Source organism: Ammospiza nelsoni, chromosome 8 (assembly GCF_027579445.1).
Source record: "Ammospiza nelsoni isolate bAmmNel1 chromosome 8, bAmmNel1.pri, whole genome shotgun sequence".
Taxonomy (NCBI): domain Eukaryota; kingdom Metazoa; phylum Chordata; class Aves; order Passeriformes; family Passerellidae; genus Ammospiza; species Ammospiza nelsoni.
The window spans coordinates 38,821,495-38,834,198 of record NC_080640.1 but is presented as its reverse complement, the minus strand read 5'-3'; the positions used below and the strand labels follow the sequence as shown (position 1 = coordinate 38,834,198).

General features: G+C 51.4%; 1 protein-coding gene across 1 annotated transcript in view; it reads right to left on the bottom strand.

The window, feature by feature from the left end:
* LOC132076337 (collagen alpha-1(XIII) chain-like) overlaps window positions 1-12,704 on the bottom strand; it is a 55,020-nt gene that overhangs the window by 18,749 nt on the left and 23,567 nt on the right. Inside the window, exons 17-29 of the mRNA XM_059477372.1 lie at window positions 12,168-12,212; window positions 10,465-10,497; window positions 9,891-9,917; window positions 8,569-8,631; window positions 5,791-5,844; window positions 4,385-4,471; window positions 3,878-3,931; window positions 3,630-3,674; window positions 3,003-3,071; window positions 2,025-2,048; window positions 1,605-1,658; window positions 802-846; window positions 398-550 (exon numbers count right to left, since the gene is read on the bottom strand). Of these exons, the coding sequence (XP_059333355.1) occupies window positions 398-550; window positions 802-846; window positions 1,605-1,658; window positions 2,025-2,048; window positions 3,003-3,071; window positions 3,630-3,674; window positions 3,878-3,931; window positions 4,385-4,471; window positions 5,791-5,844; window positions 8,569-8,631; window positions 9,891-9,917; window positions 10,465-10,497; window positions 12,168-12,212 (753 nt within the window). The remainder of the gene's footprint in view (window positions 1-397; window positions 551-801; window positions 847-1,604; window positions 1,659-2,024; window positions 2,049-3,002; window positions 3,072-3,629; window positions 3,675-3,877; window positions 3,932-4,384; window positions 4,472-5,790; window positions 5,845-8,568; window positions 8,632-9,890; window positions 9,918-10,464; window positions 10,498-12,167; window positions 12,213-12,704) is intronic.

Sequence of the window (12,704 nt, the reverse complement as noted above, 5' to 3'; positions counted from 1 at the left end):
TGGGACAGACTGGAGCGGGGACAGGCTGGAGCTGGGGACACAGGAGCTGGGGACACAGGAGCTGGGGACACAGGAGCTGGGGACACAGGAGCTGGGACAGACTGGAGCTGGGCACTGTGCCCCAGTGAGTGGCTGGGTTCTGAGGGTTGCTGCCCTCCCAGAGGGGTGTGCTGGTGCCTCCTCTCACTCACACTCACCCTGCTCGCTCGCAGCAGCACCAGGCAGCCAGCTGAGCAGGGCACACGCTGCCCAGAGAGCAGGGCACAGCACACGTGCCAGGAATGCAGGATCTCCTGCACTGGGGCACTTGCCCCAGCAGCACCCAGCCTGCAGGAGCCCTGGCCCGGCCCCACCAGCTGGGTGGGCAGCAGGCCCAGAGAGGCTCTGATGTACTCACCGGTGGGCCCGCTTGTCCTGGCTCTCCCCGGTCACCCTTCTCTCCTCTGCCCCCGGCGGGGCCTGGCTCTCCCTTCATGCCAGCAGCTCCATCCTTCCCTGGCAGCCCCTGAGGCCCAGGGGGGCCCATTTCTCCTGGCTTGCCACGTGGGCCCTAAATGAAATTCACACAACGAACAGCTTACAGACGGAGCAAGGCTCAGAGCCTCCTTCATCTGCTCATCCCTTCCCTCCCAGCTACACCCTCGGGACACAGGACAAAGCAGCACTGCCATGACAAGTGCTAGGACACTGACAAACCATTAATGCTCCTTCTGTGAAGCAAAATCCTTTTTTTCCTCGTGGGAAAAGCAACAGTGTGGTGTCAGTGCCAGAGATAACCCAGGTAAGAGCTTTGTGGCTTACCTTTTCTCCATCGTGGCCTGGAGCACCTGGCAAGCCAATTTCACCCTGAAACACAGAATTGTTACTTTGGCACTTGGAAAGCAGCTATTCTGACTGCTTTTGTGGGGCACTGGGATCAAAAAGGGCAGGCATTGCAGAAATAGCCTGCATGGACTACTCACGGGGAAAAAAAGCATGAAAAATCCAAATGTTTTCCCATAATCACCAAAAATAAAGCATGGAAATCCCTGGGGTTTTCTACAGTCATAGAATTAAAAAAAAAAAAAAAAAACCAAAACAAAACAAAAAAAAAAAAAAAAACCAAAAAAAACCCAACAAAACAAAAACCAAACCAAACAAACAAACAAAAAAAAAAAAAAACCCAAGAAACACAACAAAACAATAACAAAAAAAAAACCAAAAACACACACACAAAAAAATAAAACATGGAAAGCCCTGTTGAAACATTACATTATGTGACTGCCTGATAATTTTCCCCATCTTGTTGATCCTGAGTGCCAGATGACAGCCCCAGTGCAGTCATGCAGCCCCCAGCCAACACAATCCCACAGCCTGGTTCCCATAAGCTGCTTCCTGAAGGGGAGGGCAAGGAGAAAGGATCCTTCATCTTTCAGATTAGGCGTTATCATTGTGGGAAAAGAGATTTTCAGGATATTACTGTGTGTGAGGAGGAGTGGCAGAGGACAGCAGGACAGTCTGATAGTGCTGGGCAGGAAATATTGGAGCTCTGGGAAGAGCTGGGGGTGGGAATTCTGCCTGGGCCACTCCTGTGTTTCCCTGCAAGAGCTGAACTGGGACAATACCTTCTGTCCTGGTGGCCCTGGAGGCCCAGCCACACCTGGACGTCCTGGGGGTCCCTAGATAAAGAAAAAAAAAAATTTCCATATTTGTATTTTTGTGGTTTGAAACCAAATACCTCTCCTAAGTTTAAGGAATATTCCAAGTGATTCCTAAAATCCTGTTTTGCTGGGAAGATGAGCAATGGGGAGCCCTGAGAGCTGCTCTTCCCTGCTCCCTCTGAGCAGCATGTATGACCTCCTAAAGCAGAGATGAAAGCCCTGATCAGAATCCAAGTGCCAGGATCAGAAGGCAAGAGGAGCTCTTCTTCCAGCTGTCAGCTGCCCCAGCTTTAGCTCCCAACTGCACTTAAATTGTCAGGCCATCTGCTTAGGATGGACATATGGCTGCTTGTGTAAAAGCCCACAGCATGGACAGGAACTCACCATCAAGGCCAAAGTTCGTATTTCCTAGGAAAAAAAAAAAAAAGTGAAAAAAAAAATTAAAAAAGAAAACAGCCATTGCAAAACTTAAGCTTTTTCCTGGAGTTGGCTTGTTCTCCACTAATGTAACAGTGGCCCAAATGACTAAGGAGCTTACAAAATTAGGAAGAGGGAAAAAAAACCCAAAAGCAACCCAAACTAAAACTCCCTCCAAGTCCCACAGAGCTGTAATTCTACAATTTCTCCATTTTCCCAGCGGAGCCCAGGCCAGCCCAGGCACTCCATGCTCCCATTCCTTGTGAGGAAGCTTTGGTGACTTTATTCAGCACCCAGCCCAAGCTCTGGGCACTCCCAGGGCATTGATGTCACCTCTCTGCCCCCCAGTGTCACTGCACCAGCCCAGCCACTGTGGCATCCACATCCTCTGGAAAAACCCCTTTGCTCTTGGGAAGCTGGGAAGCCTTTGAGAAAAAGGAAAACAATTTTTATCTCATTTGCTTCTCCTGTGTTGTGCTCATGTGGAATGTGTTTGGAGATTGTTCACCCACAGGTGATTGTTTGGCTGGATTTCAGTGTGAGTTGTTTTCACTCTTTGGCCAATTGGGGCCAAGCTGTGCTGGGACTCTGGAAAGAGTCACAGGTTTTCATTATTTTTAGCACTTTGTATCTTTTCTGTATTCTTTAGCATAGTACAGTATTTTTTAATATAATATAGTATCATAAAATAATAAATTAGCCTTCTAAGAACATGGAGTCAGATTCATCACTCTTTCTTGCCACGAGGGTCCTTGCAAATACAACATAGCCAGAGAACAAGAATTCACCAAAACACTGCAGGCAGTGAGCTTTGGGATCAAGGGGCACAACCAGAGCTTCCCTTTGCTGCTGCTGAGGAAGCAGATCTGCTCTGTTCCCTGTCTGCATCCCTTGGGAAACAGCAAAGCATCCAGCAGACACCTCACAAGACAGGAGGGAGCTCACCTGCAGAGCTTCACTGATGTTCCCATCATAGTCCATCATTTCATCCTTCCCAGGCTCTCCTTTGGGGCCCTGCAAAACACCAGGTCTTCAGCCAGGGGCTGGCACTGCCCTTCCCTGTGGCTCCCTCTGAAAAAGGGGGCTCAGAGGGGGCCATCTCACCCGTGCCCAGTTTTTCATTTATTAAAGAAAGCCCCTGCAGTGCAGGAGACTGCACAGAATTGCAGCCAGCTCAGCTCACCACGTCACACCATCAAAGCTGGCAGTGTGGGAAGAGGTGAAGTTGAGGCCAGAACCCAGGAACGGGATTGTCTGGCCAGCTGTTAGATGTGTGCATGCATCCACCCTCTTGCTGCCCTTTTCTGGCAGGTCAAGGGCCTGAGTCCAGACTGGCATGTCCAAACACACCTCCTCCTATGGATGAGCCACCCTGACATGGTCTGGGAAAATGTTTTCCTCTAATGTATGGCTGAGGGTGTGGAGTGGAGAAAGAGCCCACCTCAAACTTAGCCACTGCCCATCTGTGAGTACTCTTGGTGACAGCAAGACCCAATCTGGGCTGTCAGTGAGGTCCCACTGCCCTCAGAGCCCTCTGAAGGGCCACAGCTCTGTCAGTGAAGGAACACCTACCCTTGGGCCCATGGGTCCCTGGTCTCCTGGTGAGCCACGTTCCCCCTGAAACAGGAAAGTCACAGTTTTAGCAAAGCTTCACTTTCTTGAACTGCAGAAATCACACTCTACTGGTTCTCTGAAACAGTCTGGGCTGGACAGCTTCATTTAAAATTCTCCTTCTCAGCTAAGTTTGGTACACACAGGAACAAATGAGCAGCTCCTGATGCTGGGAGCCCAGAGCTGGGCTGTGCAGAGGCACTCCTCACCTTTTCTCCCTGTGATCCTGCAGCACCAGGCTGACCAACGTCACCAGCTTCTCCCTGACAGGGAGAGAAAGGAGAGGCATGGGGTTGTGTTGTGTTCAGAGGGTGCAAGTGCCCTGCTGGCTTTGCATTTCCAGGAGGAAGAGCTGCAGAGCTGCACCAGCCAAGCAGCCCTCCTGGGCTCCCTTCTCCTCAGACAGCCCAAATCTCCTGCCACCACTGCCCACCAGGCACCCTTCTGTTCCACCCGGTGCAGAGGGACTGCTCACACTGGCTTCTCACAGAGGTTTTTGAGCACAAGAAGGGTATTTTTCCTTCCAAAACCAGTTCACAAACTCTCTCACCTGCAGCGCACAGAACAACAGTACTGGAACACTCTGCAGAACCTGGTATCCCTCCAGCAGCTGATCAGAGGTGGGCACACATGAACACAACCTTTGCTCCTTCCCACACACCTTGTGCTGGGCACAGTCCCTCACAACCCAACCCTGTGAAGGAAAAACCACTCACCTTTGGTCCAGGGGGTCCAGGCAGACCTGGAGGGCCAGGTTCTCCTTTAGCTCCCACCAAGGCATTCTCAGCAATTCCCTTCTCTCCCTGTTGGCAAAGAAGAACAAGCCACACGTCTCAGTTCAGATTCTGCACCTCTGTAAGTTCATTTGCTAAAACACTGGCTCAGAGAGACACAGCCAGGACGAGATCCACCAGCTGGGCTCCTGACAGCCCAGAGAGCAGCAGCTGGCCAGGAACCAGGACAGCAGGTCCTGCTGAGGGTCCTTGTGGAGCCCTGCCAGCAGCCAGGGCCACACTCATCCCTTTGGCTGCACCAGGCTCCCGTGGACAGCCCTTATGCCCCAGCCTCCCCCTGAACACTGTTCTGCTGATGAAACCGAGCTGATTAAACCACCTGATGGATGATGGTTCTTTTGGAATGCTCCCTCTGGAGCTGTAGCCACTCAGCCCTGCACACCATGTCCTTTGCACAGAGCAGATAACAAGGCAGCAACAGGAGAGCTTTGCCATTCCACCCTCACCCCTTCCTGAAATGGCCACTGGCATTCACTGCACTGCCCCCTTTCCCAAAGGAAAAGCACCCAGTGCAAGTCTGGTTTGAAAGGTGTGATGTGCACCTGGAAATCTCAGAGCTCAGGGGAAAAACCAGGTCAGGGCTGAGCTCTATGTGACCTGCCCTGGGTCTGTCTGAGCACAGCAGTGCAGCTCCCCACAAGCCCAGCTCCTCGTCATCCACGATCTTGGAGCAGGAGGGAGGCTGAAATGCCTCCTTACATCTGGGGTCATGGTTTTAGAGGGGGACTACTGGAACACCATTCCGTGGTGCTGCTCCCAGGACCACAACCTCCCCCTCTGTGCATTCCTGCAAAAAGGCACCTTTTGTGAGCCTCCCTCACACCCTGACATTCAGCTGAGCAGTGCAGGACACGCTGCCACAGTCAGCTAAGAATGTGTGAAATGCACAGGAGGGAGGGAGGAAAACAGGTGAGGGTGGCCCCATCAAAAAAAAAAAAAAAACAAAAAAACCCACAAAACAAAACAAACAAACAAACAAAAAAAAACCCACCAAAAACAAACAAGCAAAAAGCCTCAAAAACCACACAAGAAAAAACCCCAAAAAACAAACAAACAAAAAAAAAAAAAAAAAACAAAAGCCCACCAAAAACAGACAAATAAAAAACCCCAAAAACACACAAAAAACCCCAACAAACAAACAAACAAACAAAAATCCCCCCCAAAACACACCAAACAAAACCCACAACAAAATCAATAAAAACCACACAAAACCCCCCCCCCAAAAAAAAGGAAACAAAAACACAAAAAAAAACAAAAAAAAAAAAAAAAAAACAACCCAAAACCAAACATATAAACAAAAAACCCTAAAATTCAGGACAGAGACAAACCTTTGGGCCAGGAAGTCCAGGAATTCCAGGGTCACCAGCTCGTCCCTTCTCACCCTGTTGGCAAAACAGACATGGTCAGGGCTGACTCTGCAGGCTCCCCATCCTGGAGGAGCAGCAGAAAGGTGATCTGCTCCTGGTTTCACACCCTCTTTCCCTTCCCCAGGGATTTTATTTTGGGCACAGACCTTGAGCAGGACCAGCTCAAGACATTACATGTTTTTGCCCAACCTTTTGACTATTTCTGCGCATCACTGTCATTTCTTTTCAAAAGAAGGTGAATGAGAAAGGGATCCCATGCATCTTCCTCACCCCTCTCGTCTGCTGACCACTTTTCCCTGTCCCTTCTCCTGCAGAGGCTCTCCCTGATCCATTTGCCCACAGAAGCTGTTGCCCGGGGTGAATTTAGCTGGAGTGCAGGGCTTTCTCCATGCCCTGCTCCTGTTCCCCTGCTCCAAGCCCCAGCAGTGCAGCACCCCAGCTGGCAGCCAAGCTCTGGGACACACACTGGCCATGGAAGCAGTGAGGACAGGGGGGGCAGAACGGCAAAGGCAGCAGCTGATGGCGCGAGGTGATGCCTGCAGAGCTGCAGGCTGAGCTGTGTGAGGCACCAGGGAGGATGCCAGGGACACAGAGCAATGGAGAGCATCCAGCATTCCCTTGGTGAAGTGGCTTTGCTCACACCTGGGCCGTATTTTCCATACTGGAGCCCAGTTACTGGTCAGTATGTTGAAGTTAAGTTCTCCTCAGACCATTCCACCCAGCTGCTAACCCCGTGGCTTCCAGGCACACTGTCCTGTCTGGGAGCCTGCATTCTGCCAGGACAGAGAGAGACACTGGAGGTTTCTGTTACCCTGAAGAGATGCTTCAATGCATGCCCAGGGAAAGGTGTGTTCTTAGCCCCTATGCCACAGCTCCAAGACTCAAAACTTGTACAGAGTCTACAGAACAAATGAAACCCTCTCTGCCCCCACAGGTGGCCATGCTGTGGTCTGCAGAGACTGTGCTGCTCATCAGAGCTCGAGGGCACTCATCTGACATGCAGGGGACTTGCACCAATGCTCCAGGAACAGACATGCACTGGTGCCTCCCTGGAAAATAATCTACCAGGAGCAATATTTTTGTCAGGCAATTCTAGAGTGCAGTGACCCCTTTCTCCAAGGTAATTTGCCTTCCAGCCACCTGTAAGCCCCCCCTCACCCAGCCTGCTTTCCCCTCCAGAGCATGCACATTGCTAAATTAATGCTCCTCTCCCTGGAAAGAGGCAAAACATTTTCAAGACCTCATACCCACGGAAAAGGTTTGGCATTGAAGCTTTTTGTAAAAATATAATTCTTAATCCTGTCCCAGGGCTCTGTGACTCCCTGATTCTGCCTTGGTAGCCCACTTTTCATTCAAGGTCTGTTTTGAATTCACATGTCCATAAGAACTCCTGAAAACATCCTGTGCTGCCAGAACTAGGGTGCAAAGCAGTGGCTTTCTTGAGGAAGGAGGTCAGGTTACTGGATCCCTGTTCAGGCTGTTTCAGTGCCTTTCTTGGGGGAAGGAGGTCAGGTTACTGGATCCCTGTTCAGGCTGTTTCAGTGGATTTCTTGGGGAAGGAGGTCAGGTTACTGGATCCCTGTTCAGGCTGTTTCAGTGGATTTCTTGGGGAAGGAGGTCAGGTTACTGGATCCCTGTTCAGGCTGTTTCAGTGCCTTTCTTGGGGGAAGGAGGTCAGGTTACTGGATCCCTGTTCAGGCTGTTTCAGTGGATCCCTTGAGGAAGGAGGTCAGGTTACTGGATCCCTGTTCAGGCTGTTTCAGTGGATTTCTTGGGGAAGGAGGTCAGGTTACTGGATCCCTGTTCAGGCTGTTTCAGTGGATTTCTTGGGGGAAGGAGGTCAGGTTACTGGATCCCTGTCCAGGCTGTTTCAGTGGATCCCTTGAGGAAGGAGGTCAGGTTACTGGATCCCTGTTCAGGCTGTTTCAGTGCCTTTCTTGGGGGAAGGAGGTCAGGTTACTGGATCCCTGTTCAGGCTGTTTCAGTGCCTTTCTTGGGGGAAGGAGGTCAGGTTACTGGATCCCTGTTCAGGCTGTTTCACTGCCTTTCTTGGGGGAAGGAGGTCAGGTTACTGGATCCCTGTTCAGGCTGTTTCAGTGCCTTTATGAGGAAGGAGGTCAGGTTACTGGATCCCTGTTCAGGCTGTTTCAGTGGATTTCTTGGGGAAGGAGGTCAGGTTACTGGATCCCTGTTCAGGCTGTTTCAGTGCCTTTCTTGGGGAAGGAGGTCAGGTTACTGGATCCCTGTTCAGGCTGTTTCAGTGGATCTCTTGAGGAAGGAGGTCAGGTTACTGGATCCCTGTTCAGGCTGTTTCAGTGGATTTCTTGGGGAAGGAGGTCAGGTTACTGGATCCCTGTTCAGGCTGTTTCAGTGCCTTTCTTGGGGGAAGGAGGTCAGGTTACTGGATCCCTGTTCAGGCTGTTTCAGTGCCTTTCTTGGGGAAGGAAGTCAGGTTACTGGATCCCTGTTCAGGCTGTTTCAGTGGATTTCTTGGGGAAGGAGGTCAGGTTACTGGATCCCTGTTCAGGCTGTTATTTCTGGAGTCAGGAGAAGGGGCCCTGTCCTCAATCGTTCCCGGGACAAGGCTGCACCCCAGGCATCTCATGCTGCCCTGGGACGTCAGGGCACACAGGAGCACACAAACACACCCTTCAGCAGGGGGGCAGAGCCAGCACAGCACGCACAAGCCCCTGCAAGCACCCCCGTGCAGGAGCACAGCCCAAACACGCAGTGTCCTACCCGCTGCCCCCTCTTCCCTGGCACACCTGGGGGGCCCATCCTGCCTGGCACTCCAGAATCTCCCTTGGGGGCAAGAAAAGAGACAGAGAACGTTGTGTTACACGGCTGTCACACGCTGTAACATAACCCAGCCAGCCCCACACAACAGGAGGAGGCAGCTGCTCTGGGATGGGGCAGTGCTGAATTTTTAGGCAACCCCGAGGAGGGGAGAGATGAGTGAATGTGACTCCATGTTCCTAGAAGGCTAAGATATTATGTTATGTTACTACACTATATTAAAGAACACTATACTAAAGAATAGAGAAGGGATACAGACAGAAGGCTACAAAGAATGATAAAGAAAACTCGTGACTCTCTTCCTCCTGACACAGCCTGACAGTGATTGGTCATTAAGCCAAAACAATTCACATGGAACCAATCAAACCACCACCTGTTGGTAAACAATGTCCAAGCCACATTCCAAAGCAGCAAACACAGGAGCAGCAATCAGATAATTCTTGTTTTCATTCCTCTCTGAGGCTTCTCAGCTTCCCAGGAGAAGAATCCTGGGAAAGGGATTTTTCAGCAAATGTGACAGTGACAGGGCAGTAGTGCCCCATGCTGCCCTGGGAACTCACAGCAGGTCACTCCACACTGACACAGGAGGGGACAGCCCTCTGCAGGGACATGGGAAGGCTCTGGGGCACACAAGGGGGACAAGGGAAGGGGCAGAGGGAACCTGCTTCCTAAGCAAAGAGTGCTCTGTGTCTCTTGTGGAGTAGAGAGGAAAGGAGGAAGGCAGCTGGAAGGTATTCCCATTGACACAGATGTTGCTCTGATTTTTTTAAGATTTTCTAAGCCTTCCGATGTTTACATTCTTACATTTCTCACACGCTTTCTGTAAATAACTTATTGTTTGCATTCTTTCATAAAAGAAGAAATACTTGTTGGACTGTTGGTTTGTCCAGTGTCATTGGAGAGGTGGGACTGTCACTCTCCAAATCTACTGTCACTTTTAGAAATCTATAAATTATAAAGTCAAAAAATAAAGTCCTCCTTTTTCCCCTTGAGAACAGCAGTGTGTTCATTTTGTGTTATTTCATGTCCTAGAGTGACACACAGACATGAGCAGGAGGATGTAAATACTTGCAGCATGGTCCCTCTCTCACTGGGTATCACTGTATCCTACTCCCAATTTGCTCAGAGTGGCAGGTGCCATCAGGGCCTGGATTTGGGCACTGGGATGTACACAGACATTCCTCAGCCCCCTCAGCTGCTCAGGGAGGGGAAAACACACAAACCAACCCGAAGTGCAGGCTCAGAGCAAAACCCCCTGAGAGTACCTTTTCTCCTGGAGTCCCAGGCTCGCCCTGGTGAGAAAGAGACAAGAAAACAGAGTCACAAACCAGCAGGAGAGAGTACAAATCCTCCTGGAGCTACCGGAGTGGGGAAAAGAACATCCATCTCTGGGGGCCTTGAGCTGGTAAGTAAGGGCACAAGGGTGCTTCAATTGCCAATTTTTGTGCCTGGAACCTCTTTTATCTTCATTAGCCAGCTCCCAGGCTGCCACAAGAAACCACCAAACCTCAGACTCACAGGTTCCATAGGCTGGCGTAACCACCCAGCAGGTGTTTAGCAGATGCCACAGAGCAGAGCAAGAGGAGACCCGTGTGCTGGCAGCGAGGAACGGGCACGCCCTGCTCTGTGTGCACAGCAGAGGAGCGAGGCTGCGGGGCAGCCGGGGCAGGCTGCGCTGATCCGAGCTCACCGGCCCCGCGGGAGGCTGCACACAGGTCTGGCGCCTGTGCCCAGGGAGGCAGTTCTGACATCGCCCATCAGTGGGAGCTCTCCGACCATTTTCCAGCGCTCTCCCAGCCCAGCCCGTGCCCGACCGAGGCACTGCAGCCCAGAACTGACCTTCATCCCGGCGGCCGCCAGCCCCGGAGCGCCCTGGCAGAGAGAGCAGACAGAGACAGCGACACCTCGTTTGAAATCAGTCGGACACAGGTTTTTTTAAAGCAAAACATATCAGTCAGGTGAAAGTAAAAACGCAAAACTGCACATCTTCTCCTTGGCACAGCTCAGAAGCGATGCTGTGACCCCACACAGCACACGCCCTCGCTCCCTGAGCAGCTGCTCACCCACGGCAGGGCCTCTGGGTTCTGACAGCTCCTCCAAGGGCAGGCACCGCGAGCACAACCCAGACCAACACATCTCCACCCCCACCTGCCCTGGGTTTAGTCCTGCAAGTGAAGCAAAGGCCAGCAAGCAGAACAGTGTCAAATAACTGAGGAACGCAAAGACAGACCAAGGAGCAAACCCCCTCCTCAAGGCTCGAGCCCAGACACCTCAGCTCAAGCATCCTGAGAAAGGCTGGCTCATACCCCAGAGCCTTGGCCTGGCTATTCCCCCTCACAGAGGAAAAACCCTGCAGTAAAGTGTTTCCAGGAGAGCTCTGAAGCCAGACACCTTAGGGGAAAAACCAGACTTGCATCACTGCAATTCAGGTGTCATTGCGTCACTCTGCAGCGCACAGCAAGCCACCACCAAGGGACTGTGGAGTGTCCCTGCCCTGCCATCCAGACAGGGGTCTCAGGAGGCAGCTGCTCCCACAGGGACTGTCACACTGCCCTCAACAGCACTGATGCAAAGAGCAGGCTGTCCCTGCCAACCGTCCTCTCGGAAATCTCTGTATCCCCTGTGTTAGCATTAGTCAGGTCCTGGTTAGAACAGGTCCAGTTAAAAAGGTAAACATGAGGGGTAACTAAGGAGGGGGGAGGGAGAGAAGTGGTGTTAGAGACTGGGAAATGTGAGGGGGTGGGCTGTAGCACATGAGGCAGTGCAGAGCACTGGGAGCCAAGTTCAAAGTGAAAAAAGCTTGGAAAAGTTCAAACAAGGAGGAGTGGGGAGCCAGAGAGCAGCAGGATCATACCTCTCAGCTTTCTGAAACAGAAATCGGGGACAAAAGCTAAAAAACACAAGGACAGAAGATGGAGATCAGGGATTCTATGCAATAAATGGGGTAAAAGCATTCCAGACTGTCTCAGGGTCAGTAGGTTTTAGCCAATACAGGCTGGAGCCATGAAAGGGATAACGTGCAGTGAGTGCCTTTGGTTAGGCCTTTGCAGAGCCTTGGGATGCCTGTCCCTCATTTCTCAGCCTTCAAACAGCAGTGACTGCAGACCATGTTATTTTCTAGCATTTACCCTCAAACTGCAATGCACAGACATGCAGGGCTGTCACACACTGACCCTGATTCACTGCTGGGCAGCCCTGCTCATGCCAGCTGGGCTGGCACACACCTGCAGTGCTCCCCTGGCACAATTCCCAAAATGCCAATTCCCTACAAACACCACAACTGGCTGCTCTCACCGGGTAAAGCATTAAATCCTGATGTTGCAAGTCAGCACCAGACTGGGCATGCCATCTGCTCTGTAAACACATCTTCCCCCACCTCTGCCTTCACGAATTAGGCCCTGCATTTTGCAACTTAGAAGCATGAATAATTCAGCTGAGGACAGTCACTGGCTCACAGACACACACACACACAATGCCTGAGCGTCAGGGGTGCTAGGGGTGAGGTCAGGCAGACAAGCATCACTCCTCTGGGCACAAGGTACCTTAGAGCCATGTCTTCCTGGCAGCCCTGGCATGCCTCTCTCCCCCTGGAAGCAGAGCAAGACACACAGAGAAAGACAGCAAGAGACAGCAGATGAGTCCTCCCAGGGCACAGGTGATGACAAACCCTCCTGAGCGAGGTGAGGCACTGCCTCACCCACTGACTGCCCCAGCTGGGGCCATTTCCCTCAATCCCTCTCAACCCTTACAGCAGGACTGACCCCACTGGAGTGCCACAGCCTCCAACCCTGCTCCCACATCCCAGCCTGCAGTGACCCTGGCATGAACAAACCTGTTGGGAGAGACAGAGAACCCTCGTGCTGTTAGCCTGAATTTTGCCTGCTGATAACTGGAAAACAAACCATCTTCAGGCAATGTGCATACTGCTCCTGTAATTTTCTTCTGGGTGTTTATTTCTTGCTCGGAAGGGCTATTTAGCAGGGATATATATATCTATATATATCTAGATCTACTTTTTTAAAAAACAGCTTTTTGTAATCACAGCATCCTGTGAACTACATTTTGTAAAACACTTTCCA